This window comes from Mirounga leonina, unplaced genomic scaffold (genome assembly GCF_011800145.1).
Source record: "Mirounga leonina isolate KUSES-001 unplaced genomic scaffold, KU_Mleo_1.0 Mir_174, whole genome shotgun sequence".
Taxonomy (NCBI): Eukaryota; Metazoa; Chordata; class Mammalia; order Carnivora; family Phocidae; genus Mirounga; species Mirounga leonina.
In genome coordinates, this window is record NW_023270451.1 from 40,885,570 (window position 1) to 40,907,345 (window position 21,776).

The 21,776-nt window shown below is 37.2% G+C and overlaps 1 protein-coding gene and 1 pseudogene across 2 annotated transcripts in view; one reads left to right on the forward strand and one right to left on the reverse strand.

Moving 5' to 3' along the window:
* The window catches only part of LOC118020881, a 139,235-nt pseudogene that overhangs the window by 25,804 nt on the left and 91,655 nt on the right, over window positions 1–21,776 (forward strand). The window contains exon 2 of the transcript XR_004682039.1: window positions 6,982–7,134. The product of XR_004682039.1 is annotated as a glyceraldehyde-3-phosphate dehydrogenase-like (transcript). The remainder of the gene's footprint in view (window positions 1–6,981; window positions 7,135–21,776) is intronic.
* Window positions 1–21,776, reverse strand: part of CUNH7orf31 (chromosome unknown C7orf31 homolog) — a 36,656-nt gene that overhangs the window by 14,244 nt on the left and 636 nt on the right. The window contains exons 2-4 of the mRNA XM_035020768.1: window positions 12,314–12,490; window positions 4,416–4,487; window positions 2,338–2,367 (exon numbers count right to left, since the gene is read on the reverse strand). Coding sequence (XP_034876659.1) covers window positions 2,338–2,367; window positions 4,416–4,487; window positions 12,314–12,490 — 279 coding nt within the window. The remainder of the gene's footprint in view (window positions 1–2,337; window positions 2,368–4,415; window positions 4,488–12,313; window positions 12,491–21,776) is intronic.

Genomic DNA, 21,776 nt, shown 5'->3' on the forward strand with positions numbered 1-21,776 from the left:
ATGCAAATCTGTACTGAATTCAGCAGTCTTGGCATCTCGATGGGCCTCTGAAATACCTAGCAGTATAATATTTCAACAAGTTCCTGGTCTGTCCTAGATACCACAAGAAGTTAAGGTTGATGTGTAAGAGAGAAAGTTGACTCCAAGCAAAAGTCATTTACGAGGCCAGCTAGTTCTTTCTGTTTTTGTGTAAAGTGATTTGGTTTTCTTGCCCTTGTCACAAATTCTCTCAGTTGAACACATTTTTGCCTTGGGTGTAGCATCATTTTATTGTGAATCACTAAGCACTTTTCTGATTTATTTACTTTGCTTAAAAAGCACCACATCAACTACTACATGGCTTGGTACAAGGCACAAGGTCGTCAACTCTGTGATGACATGAGAACATAGAATCAAGACTTTCATTCCTCAGTTCTAACTAACTGATGCCCCTTGTAGTCATAAAAACACTAGCCTAGAAACTGCTTTCAGTGAAGCAATGCTTCATTTTATAGAAGACACAATGATTTCCATTTATTCTAAATAAATATTTTCATTGTCTAATTTGGTGGGTTCTATAGTTAACTATCCCTCTCAAATTCACTTCCCCTTACAAATTGGCTTGAAAATAAGTGATCATTTATAGTTTGAGCAAACTATTTGTGTAAATAAAACAGGAATGAACACATTTTTGCTCATGGAGAGAGTATCCAGTCTAAGGAAAGGATGGAGTTCACTGAGGTCTAGTAAAAAGCCCATGTTCCAGGGGAAGTTCTTAGACATTCAAAGCCTTGGGGGACTGCAGGTGGAGTGGTCAGGAAGCAGGGGACCTGGACAAGAAAGATAAGAGACCCTGGGGACAGTGAAGAATGAAATGAGAAATGCTGGGGTTCAAATATTGTCCAACAGTCAGAGGCATAACAAAACATATTGGAAAGAATGGCTGAGTAAATAGAGTGTAATGATTGTCTCAATATGTGCTAATTAACTTATCTGGGAAGAAGATTCATCCTGATTCTCTTGGATTTTTTCCCAGTATGTGTCAGGTTGACCAAAGATGGAAGAATTAGTGGGAATGGGGAATCAATGAGGGATTAATTTTTAAACTTCCAATACCATTTCCCACAGACTTGATGAAGTTTAAGGAAATGTGGTATGAATATTTCACAAAATGGTCACATTTGTACACTGTCCCTACAGAATATCTCTGGGTAATGTGGGAGGTCCTGAGACATTGTAACTACTGTATGAATAGGAATTGTACTCAGAGGACATTGCCTTGAAATATTTTTAACTCCAGCAATAACTACTACTACAACAACAATAAAGCATTTATGTGCCGGGCCTTGTGCTAACTGCTTTATTTCTAATCTTTATCAGAGTATCATTCAACAAGTTAAATAAATGCTAGCATGCTCCCAGAGGCCAGGGCAGGGTGGCCCCATTTTCTACTAATCTGATGTTGGTAAGGACTTCCTGACAAAGGCCATTACCTTGGTTTTCATTGTATCTTATTCTCGTTACAAAGCCATGATCAGAAAGTAGAGATTGACTTCTTAATTAATTCTAAAGACCAAGATCATGTTAATTTACAAAAAAAGAACCAAAAAATTTCATAAGCCATTTTTTTTTTTTTTCTGGGGATTAGTCCCCTTGATAGAAGAAAGTCAATTTGCAAAATGTGTATACATCATTATTGGGTCCTTTTGGTTTTGTCTGTAGCCAGGATTTTGGCTTTGTGAAGAAGGGATAAAAGGCAGAAGTTAGGAAGGCAGGGAGAGGCCCCAGTTAATTCTGATCATTTGGGATTAAGGCAGAAATTTTTTCCCCTCAGATTCTAGAAACTATTTCTTAGTTAATAGTATTGAGTTATATCTGGTAATGATTTAGCAAAACATACTTTACTCTAAGACCTGCAAGCTATGGACTCTGTGTCTTGAGTCTATGTATAATACAAGATTGCATTCAATATCTTGTATATATTATAAAGGTTATTTTTGTTAAAAAAATCTGAATAAAGTAGGATTTTAGTTAATAACAATGCATCAATATTGGCTCATGAATTTTGACAAATATACCATACTAATATAAGATGTTGTTAATAGGGAAACTGGGTATGAGGTCTATAGGAACTCTGTACTATTTTTCAAATAATTCTGTAAATTTAAACTGTACTAAATTAAAAAGTTTATTAAAAAAAGGTTAGCAGGGTATATAATACCAGCCTCTTCTCCCACTTGTTAAAAAAAAAATCTTTCATGAAAAGGCACATTTATCCTCACACTGTCTGAGACATATGGATTGCCAATATGTTTTTCTTGATTGTAACAGGGAAGGAAAATGTAAGTATATACTTACCCTACTGTTGAATTAGGTGGTTTGGGCATCCTAGAATAAAAACAGGAAATAAATCCTATATTTATATTAGAACTTTTTAAAGCATACATTCCTATTGGAAATTTGCTTAAGAATAATGATGTATCCCATTTTCAAACTACAGTGTCTTTAATATTGTTGATTGACTTTCTGGAACACTGAATATTGATCAGATAGAGAGATATGATATCCTTATAACTCAGTTCTGTTGATCCATCTGACTTCAGTCCCACTCGCCACTCATTTTGCATTTCCTATTTGCAGTGCAGGTTCAGGACTGACTGCTTCTAATGATAATATGGTTCCGCTTCTTATTGACATTCACCTTCATAATCAGGCAATTGCCAGAGTGCTTGGAGGCAGCCTGACACCATGTATGGGTACAATTACATGACCTAAAGTGACCTGAGTGTGGCCAGGTGGACAAGATACATAAGTACTGTGTGTACTTTGTGTGCTTTGTCCTTTTGCCCAGGATTGCTGATCTCTCATGATAGTAAATATTGTCCAGTTGACAGAAAGGCTAGAACAAAACTGAACAAGTTCCTGGAGCCATGTCTTTTCTGACTCAGTTCATTTGAAAGTTGTGTATTTACTAATTACTCTGAGCCCTGCCTGCTAAGAAATAATACTGAAGCCCAGGAACAAAGTCCACACTAGAGAAGGACTGTCACCTGCTTTTACTGGATTCAACACTTAGTTTCAGCCTGTGAGGATATTTCTGAAGTATTTCGGGCATGAAAAATGAATACAGTGTTATCCGTTGATAGCAAAGATCCATAAAATGGAATATACTATTCAATATTTGTATGTTTATTTAGAAAGTGGTACATAAGCTATATAATTTTTTGAGTCTACAGTGTATTATAAATATATAGTTCACATTAATTTTAAGAGGTTTAATATCTTTCTTTATTTGGACTCCAGGTGTGTAGGCTTGGAACTAAAAAAAAAGAAAAGACCCAAAACATGTCTTCCAGTTATATTTGTGGTTGAGTTGGGAAAGGGGGGGCAATGAATATGAAGAATCCAAGGGGTCTTGAGTTGGCTATGAAACATTAAATAGGTTAAATCAGCATCTAAAATTTTTCTCATGTGACAAATTTGGCTATGATATTGACAAGTGTATACCTAAAATGCATTCTGATTCAAAATGGAAAAAACAAATTTAAAGGAAAGCTATTTTAAAAATTAAAAGTTTGAAAGGTTGAATAAAAATTAAAAATGCTCAGACACTAGTTCCTTGACTTGAACCAGTCCATTATTTTACTGCTGCATTCTACATTTACTTTTCGAAGTTTACTGATCCCAAAGGGATAAACAGAGCCTAGCAACCACAAAATTCATGTCTTCTTGCCTCCCTCTTGTGGCTAAACTCCATATTAACTTCCTTCCTATAAACTTTCCTAACGGTTCTAATAGTTAAAGAAGTGATATTTTCATTGTTACTTTAGTATTGTCAGTGTTTTATTTTTATCTGAAAATTAAAAAGTATGCTTTTGTAATATATATACCAAGCTATTTCAAAGAGGAAAAAATAATTTAATATACTAGAAAATAATTCCTCTAAGCAAAGGATAAATTAAAAAGTATTCCTTATCCAAAAAGGAGACTTAGGGAGTAATTTTATTACAAATTATTTGTAGATTGTCATAATTAACCTCTATCCTCATAAGATCCTGATGAAAAATTTTGCTGAGGGCGCTGGGGCATTTCCTATGAACCTTTAAAGAAATTTAACAGATTCTTATTAGATTAACTAGGTCAAAGGCAGAGGAATGGACCCAGATGACTTGTGTGAATTCTTTCAAACATTACTATTCCATATTTTGTATTTTTTTTTTCTTGTTAAATTCCACAAAGTCTTAGTGGGTTTTGGTTTATTTTATTTCTGTTTCTTTGGTCTTGGCTTCTATTATTAATGATCTCTGTTAAAAAAAAAAAAAAGGAACACTTTTTCTGAAAGATCCCATTTTGGGGCTTTTTTATTTCTCATATAACTCATTTTCACTTAAAAACATTATTTGGTCCAAAATAAGGAAAAGAAACCCCAAACTTACAAAGAATCATTTCCATAGATGCCACTTTTTTTATTCTGCGTCAAATAATAGAATTGTTCAATAGGAAGTTTTCTGAAAAGAAAAGATTAAATTGAACATCTTTTCAAATTAACATAGTGATGATCAGATAGTAAAAGACAAATAGACTAATATACAACCATGTATATATGGAAATTCAGTATATGAAAAAAGGTGGCATTTTAAATCAGTGGAAAAGAATTTACTTTTCAATAAACAATGCAGGAAAAATTCACTAGCCATTTGAAAAAGAGTAGATTTCTATTTCATACTATGCATAAAGATAATTTCAGATTAAAAATCTAAAGAATTGGGAAAAACATACAAATATTAAAAGAAAATATACAAGAATATGTTTTTTTCTTTGTGGTGGGGAAAACTTTTTTTTTTTAAGGGAGAAAGAGGGGAGGTGATGGGGAGAAGGAGAGAGAATGTTAAGCAGGCTGCATGTCCAGGGCAGAGTCCAATGCAGGCTCAATCTCACAACCCTGAGATCATAACCTGAGCTGAAATCAAGAGTCCAGTGCTTAACCGACTGAGCCACCCAGGCGCCCCATGTGGGGAAAACATTTTAAATTAGATTTTTCTTTTAAAATCCAAATCCAAAAGGAATTTGATAACATCAGAAGAAAAACTTTTGAAGATAAGATGGAATAAAAAAGCTCAGATAAAGTTTGGAAGACATTTTTGTAATAAAGATATATAAAGGATTAATATCTAGAACATAATAAGAATCCATAACTAAAAGACAATAAAAATGGGCAAAGAATAAGAACAGAAAAGGGAATGTAAATGACCATACATAAGAAAACAAACATAAGTACTCAACCAGAGAAATGCATTCTGATAACCAAGATAACCTTTATACATATTAGATGGGCAAAAATTATGGTTTGATAATATAACATAGTTGTCCAAGAGTATGAGGGAAATGGATGCTTTTACTTACCACCATGAGAATATAAAGCATTTGGGCTATATTTCTAAAATTGAAAATATTCATATATTGTGACCCATAACTTTCACTAAGGCTTTTCCCTAGAGAAACATTTGTGCATGAACTCAAGGAGGCCTGTACAAGAATATTCATTACATATAGTTAATGCCAAGAAGAGGAAACAATATGAAAATCGCTAAATAGTCTATGATGCATCTATATTGTGGAACACAAAGAAAAATTAAAAAGAATTAAATAGATCTGTGTTGGGGGGCCCGGGTGGCTCAGTTGGTAAAGTGTCTGCCTTTGGCTCAGGTCATGATCCCAGGCTCCTGGTATTGAGCCCCATGTTGGGCTCCCTGCTCAGTAGGAGGCATGCTTGTTCCTCTCTCTCTCTCTGCCCCTCCTCCCTCTGCTTGTACTTTCTCTCTCTCTTGCTCTCTCTCTCAAATGCATAAAATAAAATAAAATAAAACAGATCTGTATTTACAGTCTCTAGATTATAGAGAGAAAAAAAGAACCAAGTTGCCTACTACTATATATCCAGTGATTCTACACATAAACAATATAATACATATATTTTCAATGGGTACATATATAATTATGTAATTGTGTAACAAAATGTGTGAAAGGAGACATTTCCCCTTCCTTCTCACTATACTTCTGTCAGTACATCACCAGTGGACTTACTGAATACCTTCTTCACTGCATGCCATCTTAAAAAATACTACTTTTGACTAAGGAACTCAGTTTACCACCAAAGAAATAAGGCACTGATTGAATTTAAAGGACTCAACTGGTCTTATCCTATTTACAGAATGTAGACCAGCCTAGTGAAGATTCTTTTGTGGCTGAAGGAGTGTGGCACATGCTCTGAACCAGTGACCAATAAATGGTTTCTCCCACAGCCAGAATGGATGGTCTAAAAAATGAAGGGTGAAAGTGGGAGTGGTACCTCTCACTGTTATACTTACTATTACACTTGAGAGAAATTTTACTTCCTTCCTAGCCACCTTGAGTTTTGCTGGTTTTGAGGTCAAAGGAGAAATGCTTCATCGGGAAACACAATGGTCCCACTGAATTGGAAGCTGAACTGATGATGTGGTAATTGGGGCTCCTTATGATTGGGGGAAACAGGCAAGAAGGGATTATACCAAGTAGATTGGGATGATTGATCCTGAATGTCAAGGGTAAGAGGATTGCTGTTATGCAATGATGGCGAAAAGGAGTATTTCTAGAATCTAAAGAATCTTTTAGACACCTCCTGGTATTGCTTCTAGTGGCATAAAGTTAATGGGATACTGGAACAGCCTCCCACAGGCAGAACCACTAATTGCTAGATCTCTCAGGAAGAAAATTGGGGGCACTCCACCAGGTAATGAACTCCTACCAGCTCAGGTGCTGGCTGAGGGCAAGGGAACTTGGATGTATGTATATAATTATATTAATATGTATATAATTATGTTATATATAGTATGCTTTTATATACTATAATATATAATTATAATATGAAAAGATTATAACATATAACATGTTTATTATATTTATATGTATTAACTAGTTTTATTTTTCATTCACCCTTTTCCCTTATTTACTTATTACTCTATATAGGGTGTTGGTGATGGTTTACTTCATTAAGTGCATAGCTGTGGACTATCAGGACAAGATTATGACTGAACTAGAGAGGAGAACATCACCCAGAGATCTTGGACTTGGAGCTGGACGCAAGAACTGATGAGACTCTGAATTTCCCCTTTTGGGGAGGTGAGTGCATTTTCATTTGTATGAAAAAATCTTGCATTTTCTTACACTGGCAGCAGTTCTCAAACTTTGCTACATGTTGGAATTACCAGAGGGATTTTCTTAAAATGCGGATTCTCTCTCAGTCAATCTGGGGTGGAGTCCAAGATTTTGCACTCACCATTTCCTTGATGCTGCTGGTCCATGGGCCCCATGTTGAACAGAAAAGCATATTATTGTTGTGGCTGCTATTATATAGCATGGCAGCCAGCTGGCTGGCACAGATGGCTAACATCTTTATAACACTCTCTCTACATTTTGTTAGTTTTCCACATTTTTAATATCCCATTTGCCCAGGAAGAATCCAGAAAATCTACTTCCCAGCCTCTTGAGCAACCAGGGTACAAATGTGTGCCCTAAGTTCTGCCACTCAACCATATCTGCACTAGACTTTGATTTGAATGTGAGTAGCCTGAGCACACAGGCTTCTTCCTTTATGAATAAAATAATGTAACCAGGTTGTATCTCAATGTCAGTAGCTCCACTTCCATTTTTTCCATTGTATGGCATATCCTTTTGATTTTCAGAACCAGTTCTTAATTTCTTTTCATTTTCTTTTTTAAAAGATTTTATTTAGTTATTTGAGAGAGAGAGAGAGCACGAGCACGAGAAGGGGGAGGGTCAGAGGCAGAAGCAGGCTCTCCGCTGAGCAGGGAGCCCGATGCGGGACTTGATCCTGGGACTCCAGGATCATGACCTGAGCCGAAGGCAGTCGCTTCACCAGCTGAGCCACCCAGGCACCCCTCAGTTATTGATTTCAAGGGACTTTTCTTGTGTATCTCTGAGTATCTATTTCTGTTAGATTTACTTATTATTTGTTGTTTTTCTTGTTAGATGATCTACATTTGGGACATCAGTTTTCCTTATGATAAGTAATTATGCTTGTTCTTAATAGCATAGCTTTTTATTTTTATTGCTTTAATATCCTTATCTTTCCCCTCTGCCTTATCAATTTTAAGTCACATCTATTCTGTTTCTTGCTGCTTCTTTTTGGACTAGATTTGTGAGTTCTTTTGTGTAGTTGTTTTTCTCATTTTTCCCCTTAGCCCTGTGATCTTCCCTTTTATAATGTTCTATCATTTAATCATCTTGTTTTTTTTTTATTAGAATCACATACTTATTTTGTCCTTTAGAGAATCTACTTTTGTTTCCTGGGCTGTGTTTCTTCTCAGACTAGTTTCTTCATGTGTTTTATGTATTAAAAAATATATATATATATATATAAATGTATATATGTAATATATATATGTTATACATATATAACATATATATCATATTTTTTCTTTTTTCTTCCTGGTTTACAAAATTGCCTTACCATATGTTCTCATATTACATGTGTTTAATTGGACAGCTCTGTTTAAACCCAGCTATTTGCTATGATACAGGGTGAGTGAATCCTTGATTCTGTCATCTGAAATCAGTTTGCCTTTCTGTCTGTGCTACAAGCTTGACGACTGAATGTTATTGTCTCCATACGTCTTTAGCCTGATGGGATGGAGGTGGCGGAGAGTAAGTGCTGAGATTGTGTCAGATAGGATACAAGCATCTTGGGTACTACAGTCTAAAATCCTGTTAAATGTCCTCTATAAGGCTCATTCCTTTCCGTTGGGGAAGTAGCCATACCCTTGGGCTTCTGCTTATTCCCTCAAGTCATCACAGTATTCTGGAAGAGTACACATTCTGCACAACTTCCGTCTCTCTTGAGATCTTGTGTTTTAAAATAGAGGCTTCTATTCTTGAGGCTTTTTTCTATTCTAATAGGATTACCTACCCAATCTTTTAATCTTCTCTTCAAATTGGAGAACTATCAGGATTTTGTTGACTCACCTTGTCTCCGTATACATTTGGAATGTAGGGATGGGGTTAGGTATGGTGCCTCTCAGTTAGTAATGTGGCTTCCCTCTGTACCTCCAGCACTTCCAGGGAGGTCTGGAAGTATGTGTGGCTGTGTTTATTTTGGTTGTCACAATGAATGAGACTGGTATTAGGTGAAGGGCCAGAGATGTTAAATATCTTACAGTATATGGGACAAAGAATTGTCCCGCTCCAAATGCCCTCTTGAGAAACATTTAGTTAGAACTGGAATAAACTGCACAGAATTTTCTTTCCTTGGCACATTAAAATGAGTGGCATAAGATGTTCTCCTTGTATTGTTTAGGGGGTGCTGGTAAATTTCCTATTTATTTCACTTTTAAGTAACAGGAGAGGGATATTCTGTGATTTTGCTTCACAAGCATTAACCTTCAAGCATCACTACCACCACCACCACCTCCACCACTACTATCATTACTATAGAGTGCTAGTTACAGTTAGCAGGCATTTCAGAGTATTTAGTTCACAGAGCACTGTATATCTATTTAACAGCTTTTTAACATTTGCCAATATGTTAGAGGAAGATCCATTTCTTTTTTCTTAAACAAAGTAAAAACTTAGCTACTTTAGGGGCTCCTGGGTGGCTCAGTCATTAAGCGTCTGCCTTCGGCTCAGGCCATGATCCCAGGGTCCTGGGATCGAGCCCCGCATCGAGCCCCGCATCGGGCTCCCTGCTCGGCGGGAAGCCTGCTTCTCCCTCTCCCACTCCCCCTGCTTGTGTTCTCTCTCTCACTGTGTCTCTCTCTGTCAAATAAATAAAATCTTTATACAAAACAAAACAAAATTTAGCTATTTTACTAAACTTATAAAAAAGAAGTGTTTATGGGGGTGCCTGGGTGGCTCAGTCCGTTAAGTGTCTGACTCTTGATTTCAGCTCAGGTCTTGATCTCAGGGTTGTGAGATCAAGCCCCACATGGGCTCCGCGCTCAGCACAGAGTTGGCCTGAGATTCTCTCTCTCTCCCTCTGCCCGTTTCTGCTTTCGCACACGCACACTTTCTCTCTCAATAAATAAATAAAATCTTAAAAAAAGAGAAGTGTTTATGGAAGTGAAAACAAAGTGATAAATTTTTTATTACTTTGTAACGTCATTCTTTTAAGTGAATGCATGCTGAATTAGGTGATGACAACTTTGCTTGGAATTTCTGAAACTTGCCTCTATGGTTAAGTAGATACTGTTAAAGTTCCTTTAGAAAAGTTTTACTTAGATATAGTTATGTCGCAAAGCACTGGAAGGAAGAGTGATGTTGGAAGGGGGACGTTGCATTGGAACATGCATGTATAAACGTATGTGATTATAGTTCCATTAGTAAGCCATGTTCTTTTGCTTTCTTAACCTCAGATGACATACTGTCGGATATCTCACTAGATATTTTCCTAAGCAGTAGGTACTTTCAGTTTACCGAGTCATATGACAGGAGGGTTGGTGAGGCAAAGCAGTGGTCCTGTTCCTGATAAGTGATGCATATATGGCACCATAGCACCCCCTGCAAATCCCCTGCAGGGAGGGTGGTAGGGCGTGATTGGTAGCACAAGCTTTTATCTGGACCACATGAGGCCTGACCCCTCAGAGAGCTGGAGAATATCCTGTTATTTTGAATAAAAGGCCCTTTTTTGGGAGAACGAAAAATACCGTGACAGAAGTTATTCCCTACTAGGAAACAAGAAAAACCTATTCTCTAGTTGTTTGGCAAGGGATGTGCATTGTATCAGAAAACAGGACTGTGTCCTAAATATATTTTTAAGAGATAAAGATGCCAAAATGGTAACATTTGACATAAAAAGATGTGAAGAGAACAGAACGCAGGAACCTGCATTTCTGAGCTGGGGATGATGGGCGTTCTTATTGGAACAAGTACTTCATCTCCTGGTGGCCTGCCCAAGGCTGCATTCAGTGAGGCAGCAAACACAAACCTCTCATTTCAAACTGGATTTCCCTTAAGAAACTCATCTTTGGCTCTCTTTTTACACTCTGGGATTCTGTGAATACAATTCTGATCCTTTTAGAATGTTGTGCATTTTTTTAATACATAAATTTTGAGGACAATACATGTAAACTCCATGAGGAGCTATACCTCTAGTATCTAGAACAAGCTTGCTGTACTCAAATTACTGATAAATGAATAGCTGGAGTAAATGATGAATGGAATGGACAGATGAAAAGAATTTGCTTGGGCTTTGGACTCAAAGAAACGTGGACTCTAGTCCCTGTTCCACAACCTCATAGTTGTCTGATCCAGGGGAAGGTATTGAATCTTCCAGGTCTCCGTGTATTGTAAAACCAGGATAACAGTAGTTTCTTTACAAAGATATTATAAATCTACCTATATTATATTATAAAGTAAGTTCCATGAGAGTGGGGACTTAAAAAAATGTGTTGGATGAATGAATGATCTTGAGGTCCTTGCTATCTGTAATGTGTTGATATTTGCATCTTTCCAATTGGACTGACAGACCTTTTCGTTTGCCCGCTTTTTATTGCTTCACTGAGGCTTCATTAAGGTTGTTGGCTGTCACATGTCATTAATGTGGCTGTTTCTCTTTCTACTTGCAGCTTGTCTTTCCTAATTTATTTTTTTAAACTGCTTTAGCTAGATTGTTATAAACTAGGTAAGCAGGATTATTCGATAAAGCAGGAGTAGGTAGGCTCTGTGTGAAGGTTTGTGCTTTGAGTAAATTTCATAGTTTTTTTTTAAAGTTTCATGTTTTTAGTAAATAATGTGACATTTAATTTGCTACTCAGATTTTTTGCTTTCTCTTCAGTTTTAATGTGTTTTGAATAAAGTTGCTGAAAGAGTGACTTTAAAAGTTATAAATGATTATTGCAATATTTTAATACTTGAAAATGGTGCCCAGTAGATTCTAATGAGTACAGATTGATGAACAAATTAGAAATCAAAAGTTCCTTAAATCAACAACATCTGTACAAATTAGGCCAGCTATTTGCTCAAGAAAAAACATTTTTAATTTAATGTCTCTCAGGAATATTCCCATTTAGTTCTAGATAAAATGTGATTAGCAAGGGAATTAATCAAAATTTCTGACCACAATACTTAAACATCTCTAAGGATAGCAAAGTCATCCATAAACACAGATTTTTTTTTTTCTGATTTCACAATTAGAAATTATATAATTGGTTTTTCCATCTGTGTCTTTTCATAAACAGTAAAAAGTAAGTTTGGAGGTAGATTTAAGTTAACAAAGGACTCATAATAAAAATAAAGAAAAATGAAAAATAAAGACTTCTGTGTGAAGGGCAGAAAGTTTACTTACCTCGGCCAGGTTTCTCCACCAAATCCATAATGCTGATGTCCTTTGCCCATGACATGAGGAGGTTCACATTTTTGCCTGTGTTCCTCAGGGAGTGAAATGGGCATTATCCCACCATATTCCCTATCAGCACCCCATTGAAGTCTATATTGTTGGAGTGACTCCCTTAATTCCTGATACCTGTGAAAAAAGAGAGACTTTTGAAAATCATTTCAACACGAAATGCTATGGTCAGAATGTTTTTGTCCCCCAAATTCAGATCTTGAAATCGTAATGCCCGATGTGATGGTGTAAGAAAGTGGGGCCTTTACTTAGTGACTAGGTCAAAAGAGTGGAGCCCTCGTGAATGGGACTAATGCTCTTGTAAAAGAGACCCCAGAGAACTTGCTTGCCCCTTCCACTATAGCAAGAAGGTGCCAGCTCTGAACCAGGAGGAAGGCTTTCACCAGAATGTGACTATGCTGGCATTAGGATCCTGGACTTCAAGCCTCCAGAACTGTGAGAAGGGAAATGTTGTTTATAAGAAGCCACCCAGTCTATGCTGTTTTGTTACAGCAGCCTGAACAGACTAAGATGAACAACCAAAGTTCCTATAGCTTCACAATTATTTTTGGATTGCATTTTCAAAACACGGAATTCTCCCTGCTGGGTAGATTATGAGAGATACTGTTGCTCTAGGTGATATTTCATGCCTTCTCACCTGCTGTCTCAGAGATGCGGCCTTCCTGCCCCCATTCACTACCCTAAACTCTGTCCCATTGGAACCAAACTACCCAGAAGACCCCAGAATGTCCCCATGTTCAAAATTGGCTGATGGTAACACAGGAAAGGGAAAGCAAGATGGGGATCACTTAAATGCCAAGCACTCTATCGTGCACCTAATATATGGTATTTCACTGAATCTTCACGAGAGCCCTAAGAGGCGAAAGTGATAATGATATGCCCAGATAATGGGGCAGCAGAACACCAGGGGAGCCAGCTTTATTTCAAGGGTCAGCAGAATCACAAGCTCACTAAGAATGATCGATAGACCAAATAAATAAAAACATCTTACGAATACCACACTACCAATTTTCAAATACATGTAGGCATTACATGCTTAAATGAAACCTCATTGTAAAGCATTATCAAATTCATAAAAGCTTCTGGTCATTATGGTTTTTTACAGTTTCAATCAGTGAATCATGACACACACGAACTGTTGAAAAGGAACAGGAAAACAAAGAGATCCTCATCTTTGAAAAATATTGAGAATCACTGCACTGTAGTATTATAACTACACTGAGTCCACAGCAGAGTCAGTACCTTTGGGACAATGTTAAACTATTTAGAGTGGTATTCTTACCACTAAAAGCCTACTTTTTGCCATCAAAGTAATTTAAAACTCTAGACCAGGAAGTCAGTACACAGATATGAAACCATCATCAGATTGCTGAAAGAACAAGGTTAAATTCTTGAGGGCCTACAGATTATTATTATTTTTTACAGTTGTAGTCCATGTGCTGATTTCTTTTAAGCGTCTTTATTGAGATACAATTTACATGTCATATAATTCATCCATTTAAAGTGTACAATTAAATGGTTTTTAGTATATTCACAGATATGTACAACCATCATCACAATAATCACAATAATTTTAGAACATTTTCATGTTTCTAAAAAAGAAACCTTGTACCCTGCAGCCATCATTTCCCACTTTCCCTTCCCCACCCAAGCCCAAAGCAACCACTAATCTACTTTCTGTTTCTCTTTTTTCATATAGCCCTCCCAGTGCATGTGAAGTAGTACCTCTTTGTGGTTTTGATTTGCATTTTCCTAATGACTAGTGATGTTGAGCATCTTTTCACATGCTTATTGGCCATTTGTATATGTTCTTTGGAGAAATGTCTATTATTCAGATCCTTTGCCATTTTTAAATTGGGCTCTCTTTTTATTACTGTGTAAAACTACTAGATACCAGTCCCTTCTCAGATATATGATTTGCAAGTATTTTCTCCTACTTTGTCTCTACGTTGTCTTTTCCTTTTCTTAATAGTGTCCTTTGAAGCACAAAGTTTTTAATTTTGATGAAGTCCAGTTTATCTATTTTCTCTTGTTTCTTGTGCTTTTAGGGTCAAGAATATAGTGCTGAATCCAAGATCATGAAGATTTACCTGTATGTTTTCTTTTAATAGTTTTTATAGTTTTAGCTCTTACACATTTAGGTCTTTGATCCATGTTGATTTGTTGTTAATTTCTATACAGGGTATGAGATAAGGATACAGCTTCATTCTTTTGCATGTGGATATCCAGTTGTCCCAGCACCATTTGTTGAAAAGAATAGTCTTTCCCCATTGAATGGTCTTGGCTAGAGATTGTTGTTTTTTTTTTAAATATAAATTCAATTTAATTAACATATAGTGTTAATAGAGTCTCCCTCTCTGCTTTCATTTTATTTTTCCTTCCCCTTCCCCTATGTTCATTTGTTTTGTTTCTTTTTTTAAAATATTTTATTTATTTGAGAGAGAGAGAGAGCATGAGGGGGGGATGGTCAGAGGGAGAAGCAGACTCCCTGCTGAGCAGGGAGCCCTGCAACTCCAGGATAATGACCTGAGCCAAAGGCAGTTGCTTAACCAACTGAGCCACTCAAGCACCCTCTGTTTTGTTTCCTTAACTCCACATTTGAGTGGAATCATATGATATTTGTCTTTCTCTGACTGACTTATTTTGCTTAGCATAATACCCTCTAGTTCCACCGACGTCGTTGCAAATGGCAAGATTTCATTCTTATTGATGGCTGAGTAATACTCCATTATATATATATATATATAAATACCACATCTTCTTTATCTGTTTATCTGTCGATGGACATGGAGATTGTCTTTTGATTTTTAAAAATGGAGAGTCATGTAAAGGAACAGAAGCCCTTGCTCCTAAGCTTTATCTAGAGCTCCTTAATAGTGGTTCTCAAAGTGTGGACCGTGGACCAGCAGCATCAGCATCTCTCTTTTTTTTAAAGATTTATTTATTTATTTGAGAGAAAGAGAGCACACAAGTGGAGTGAGGGGCAGAGGGGGAGGGAGAGAGAGAGAGAATCCTCAAGCAGACTCCCTGCTGAGCATGGAGCCTGACACATGGATCAATCCCAGAATCCCGAGATCATGACCTGAGCCAAAACGAAGAGTTGGCTGCTTAACTGACTGAGCCACCCAGGCACCACAATGTCAGCATCTCTTAAAACTTACTAGAAATATAAATTCTCAGGCTCTCCCTCAGGGCTAGGAATCAGAATTTCTGGGGGTGGGCCCCAGTAATCTGTTATAATAAGCCCTCTAGATGATTGTTAAATTGTGCTAAAGTTTTAAAAGCATTGCCCCATTCAACAGTTACCTTTCATAGGAATCAGGTCTCATCCCTTACAACTGTACCACTTAGTGGACTGGACATGTGGAAATTTCATAAATTGGCTAGTAGGCCTTAACCTGATCTTGAAAACCGGTAATTCAAATGACTTTTTCTGCTCTTAACAAGAGAGTGGAGGGCAGGGAGTTGATCTAGTTCACTGTTGTAAACATGCTTTGTAGGAAGTACTCAGTGGAGTCTGTTGAATGAGTGCCTATATGAGTGAATGAGTGAAGCCAAAGAGATGGTTTGTTTCCTGGACTGTAGCCTGTGACATAGGAATGAAAGAAAGCTTTTTCCTTAAAAGCAGGCCTCGTAAAACACTTAAGAACATGTGGCAAAAAAATCTGCTTCCTAATTAGCAAGGATTTAATGACTTCCAGTTTCTAGTAATGGCAGTCTAGATTATTTGGAGTATCCTTCCCACTGAAAACAACCAAAAGTGCTGAAAAGGGAGCTTCTGGTTGGTGAATACCTGGAGATGTGGGGGAGAGTAGTGCACTCAGCATGGAAGCACCGTGCACCTTTCCACATACCTTGCCCTATGCATCTCTTCCATCTAGCTATTTCTGAGTTACATCCTTTTATAATAAAACTGGTAATCTGTCACCAAGAGATGAACAGTACAATATTGTAGAGAACAAAGAACATTGATTCGTCACAGTTTCCATAGCAGAGGAAAAAGGACAAGTCACCGTAGATAAGGACTCTGCCACACTCACGGATGGGCACAACTACTCTAGTAGTTTTACACAGTGTGGAATCCATGTTGTGGAATCCATGTAGAATCCCCAGGATATAGAATAGTGTCTTGCAAATATATGATGCCTAACAAATATTTATCGACTAGGTAGTTTTCCTTGAGAGCAAGGAAATGTAACTCTTAAAAAGGGAATCAATTACTTTGGATTAACTTTTCTTGGAGAAGTTGAATTCTATTTCTGTCTGACCTTTTTGATTTACCTGGAGAAGACAGACTTAAAAACAAAAAACAAAAACCCTGAAAAGAAAAAAGAAAAACATCTTTTTAAAAGCAACTAGTTGTTAACAAGACAGGAAAGTTACCAGAGCTCCATAAGAAGAAAATAGGACTCCAGAGAGGTAAACAAGCAAAGGAGACACTTTTGCCCTTAGGGCAGTGCCAATTTTGCAAATTTTATTTCTGTTTTAAGGAGGTTTCTGGGTGAGGGGTACAGAAATCAGCCAAGTGAGAAATCTAAAGGAGACCATCTCCACAATCAGTTGCAAAAGGTTACTCTCTCATATTAAAGAGAAGTTAGAAGTAAACCACCTCTCTTGTTGTCTTTTGCTCAAATTTGCATCTGCCCACCATCTGACCTTGGTTTTAAGTGGTCCAGGATAGATAGTATACTGCCAGGCACCTTGCAGGACCAAGATTCCTTTCTGGAGGAAGGACTCTTGGGGGAATCACTATCTAAGATGAGCTCTAAAGAATGAGTAGGACATGTAGGTGGGGGAATAACACGTCAAAAGGCCTAGAGGTCAGAAAAGTGATGGAATTGAAAATTCCTGACAGTGTTGGCTCCAGAACCCTTCTTTGGAAAGGATCTGTTTTGTTTGATAAAATATTTTGTTAGGCCACTTGCTGTAGAGGTTGGGATTCTGCAAGTATGGGTGTTGGTAAGACATGGAGCCACCTGAGACTGATTAAACTGCCCTGCAGAGGGAAGGATTTGGTTTTTTACTCTTGTGAGAGGAACATGAGAGGAAAGTAGAGTAAAGGGACATGAAGAAGGGAGAAGCCGGCAAGGTATTAGGAAGCTGGGGACTGCACTGGGTGAAAAGCCAGTGAGGAGGGGTGCCTGGGTGGCTCAGTCATTAAGTGTCTGCCTTAAGCTCAGGTCATGATCCCAGGGTCCTGGGATCGAGCCCCGCATCAGGCTCCCTGCTTGGCGGGAAGCCTGCTTCTCCCTCTCCCACTCCCCCTGCTTGTGTTCCCTTTCTCGCTGTCTCTCTGTCAAATAAATAAATAAAGTCTTTAAAAAAAAAAAAGAAAAAAGAAATGCCAGTGAGGAACCCCGGTGACAGCTGGGTTCAAGAACTTTTGAGAATACAGAAGTTATGGCTAAGAAGGGGCTTTAAGTTATGTGTTATATGGTGTGATGTGATTCTTCCTTTTGACCCCTAACTAATCAGGAAAGTTTACAAGCTCACAAATGCTCTGTGTGGATGAGGTCTTTGGAGGAAACTGGAGAATGACTGTGTTTCACATCTGGGTCAAAGTGTTACTGAACAGAAGCAGCAGAAGTGGAAACAAAGGAAACCAAAGTCAGAAAGTCATTAATGACCAACCCCACCCCTATCCTGGGAATGTGGAAAGTTTTGAGGAAGGCTTTGGACTTCCAGAAGGTATGGAATAAAGATTTGAGTGGAACTTATCTAAATCTTAAGGCCTGAGAAAATGGAGTTGAATTTTGGGCCAAATCAGTAGAGATGATATAGAATTCAGGTATTTAAAGCACAGTAGAGAAGAGCTATGGTAGGAGGTGAAGCAAGAGAGGAAAACAAGAACAATAGCCTATGTTGTTCAATGGTCAATTTAAATAGTTATATTTAAATTAGATGAGTCAATTTCTCAACATCTGACCTCCATATATATTACATTATCCTAGGAAGATGAACCAGTAGAAAATGTTAATCATTTGGGTGGGCATCCATCTAAAGCCAGTAAGTTGCAGGAAACCATTTAAAATAAAAGGCAAAAGCAAACATAAGTCCTATTTCTCCTTTATTTTAGTGTCTCACATATCCCCTCTTAGCTTGAATACTAACTGCATCTTATAGAAGGAACTAATTAAAATAAATATTGAAGTTTTAGGATTAAATAATTTGAAAGCTTAAATAATACATGTCTCCACAACAAAGAAAATAACAGTAAATTGTTAGTACTGCAAGTTGTGGCCACATAAAATTAAGTGTTTACTTGTTTTTGAGATAGATAGGTTTCCTATGGATGAACAAGCATCTTTCTTTGGAGTCACTGTGGAGTTTTGAGCATTACATTTTACTTGGGGGGCTGAATTTAGCCAGTAATTATTGGAAGGAATGATTAAAGGAAAGCTCAGAACAAACAGATTCTCATTTTTAGTTGGCAGAGGACTTGTAGTAAAAAAAAAAAATAAGAATCCTAAAGCAATGGAATGAATCCAGAAACCAAATGGGAACGTTTGATGAAATCTTAAGCAATTCTCAAGGCACTGCCTTAACTGATGTTTGTTTGTTTAATGAGCTAGAGAACTTGCTAGAGGTAAGGAGATGTCAACTGAATGGAAAACAGACATCTGTCATGATTTTGAATAGCTGTATCAGCCATTCTTGAATTTTCAATGGAAGGAGTACAAAAGACTACCACTTGTTTACTGATATATATTTTTTTAGTTTTATTTTATTATGTTGTGTTAATCACCATACATTACATCATTAGTTTTTGATGTAGTGTTCCATGATTCATTGTTTGCGTATAACACCCAGTGATCCATGCAGAACGTGCCCTTTTTAATACCCATCACCAGGCTAACCCATCCCCCCACCTCCTCCCCTCTAGAACCCTCAGTTTGTTTCTCAGAGTCCATGGTTACTGATATTTTTAAAGGAGATCAAGTCAGAGTATATATAATAGTGACTACTATAATTGCTCTAAAATACACCAGTGAAGAAAGTAACTGACTCCCCTTTGGCCAGTGGGTAAGCCACAACCATAATCCTGGTTTTCTTACTGTTTTCAGTGCTTTCTGCTAGCCTAGTGGTTCTCAAAGTAAGCTGAAAACCTTCTAAAAATGAAGATTTCCTAGACCCACCTCAGACCTTGTGAGCCAGAATATCTCCAGATTGAGCCTGGGAATCTCTATTTTTAGAAAGCTGCTCATGTGGTTCTGATGTGTCCTGTCTGCATACCAGTGCGGGGAGCTAGACTGCCTATTCTGAAAAGAAAAAAGTATGCTGATGTGAGGAAGTTATTTTGCATTGTTGTTAAAATGGCTGAGTTCAGAACACATGATATTTAAAAAAGGTATCCCCTTAAGTACATCCAAGTTTAGAAAAGTAAACTGTTGAGAGCTAACATATGTTAGGATTCATACCCTTACCATTATGAAGGGTAATCCCTAAAGGCTAGGAGCTTTTTGTCTTGTTTTGCTCTTGAGATACCTTGAGGCTTGAGTTGGGAGCACAGACCCTGACCTTGCTCTGAAGAAGTAAGCCTCAGCATTGACAGCAGTTCAGAAGAAAAAGAGAACTTCTGTTTCTGTAAGCTGCCCAGCTGCTTTTTAAGAGGAAGTTAAAAGGAGGGGTTGTGAGAATGCATGATCATCCTGGCTTTCCAATTTGGGGACGATGATAGGAAAAAATTCACATGGATTAAAGGGAAAGAAAGTTTTAGTTATTAGGAATCAGGAACATGGTTGTACCTACCTTTTGCTTCAAGTAGTACCTTACTGTAGTTTATAGGTAACTGAACATATGTTGTATTTAATTTTAGAATCAGTTAATAAAAAGCAGCATTTTCTTTAAGATGCTTCTCTTAAATTTCATGCCAGTTAAAAGGTTTTGGAACCAATTACTAACCAACCATAGGTTGGTAGGTAGAAGAGGTAAACATTTCAGCGAGAAGCCTTACGAAAGTGCTTTTGAGGGGATAGTGAATTTATTCAGATAGGATAGCCTTAAATCCCTACTCAGATTCTTTTTGGCTAAATATAAAATTTTACCTTGCTTTTGAGCCAGGGACAGTTGCCTATCCCCAAATCATGCACAGTCTGCTAAGGGTTCCCTTTGACTCAAGGGAAGCCCTCCATAATCTGATCCCCTTGGAGCTGAGTAGTAGGACTTCAGGGCTCACAGCCACTTTTGGGAATCAGGTAACAAAAGAGCACATGCAGCAAGGACTGACTCAATAGAATAAGTTGAGTCTTCTTTCTCACAAATATGAAAAAATTCCTTTTCATTAAGTGAAAATACCAGTTTACAAAAAATATGTTAAATATGATCTTTAAATTTTAAAAAATGGAGAAGACACATATTGAGATGTTAACGGTGGTGGTTATTCTGGATAAAGGAAGTACAGAGGTTTTCTCCCTTGTGCTTTAATTTCATAGCTTTTCCTTTGTTAGAAAAATGGAAAATTTGCTTTCTTTATGGATGTCCATGATTTCTAAATTATTTATATGGAACGTGTGTTAGTTTTATCATTAGGAAAAAAAAGTCGCCTTCTTTTTTCATATAAAAAGCATGTTTACAAACTAGACTAGATCCATGGACGTCTGATCAAGATGGTGAAAGCCTCGATGGAAGAAAAAGTAAAGTCTATAGAGAACCAGTGTTTAGTCTGGCAAAGAGAATTCTTACAGAGCCAAAGGATCTTCAAACTTTTGAAGGGCTGCTGTCATGGAGATGATAGATTATTCTTATTTTGCAAAGTTTTGGAGAGAAGAACTAGGATCAGCAGGTAGAAATTAGGAGGAGGAAAAAATGTTCTCAGTAGAAAGAATTACCTAACAATCAGTAGCATTCAAAATTGGGATGGATTGTCTTTGTAGTAGTGACATTCCATTTTGGAAGTGTAAACTGAGGCTGAGTGGCTTTCTGTGTGATTTCTTAAAGAAGGAATTCTTAAATGAGAGATTTGACCAATTGAAGTTATAAACAAAACAAAACAACCACACAGGCTATTTTTTCACTGTCCAAGTGTTTTGAGATTTTCTTTTGCCTCAAAATGATTCAAGTAAAAACAGAAAGCTGGCACTAAGATCTTGGAAAATTACTTATTTGTACCCATTACTTCATATGTAAAATGGGGATAATAATAGTACTTACAGGGTTGTTGTGAGGAGTAAAAGAACTGCTACATTCAAAGCATTTGGTTCAGTGCCCACTCACAGTAATTACTCGGTATACGTTAGGTACAGTTTTAATAATAATTTGTATTAATGTGTTACAGGAAATTCAGTAAAGCAAAAATTTAGATAGCAATCATGAACAACAGATTCTGGGAGTGTTTTGAACAGATGGTGTTAGGGGATGTTAGGGAACCACTACACTACTCCTTATAAAATAAAAAGTTTGATTA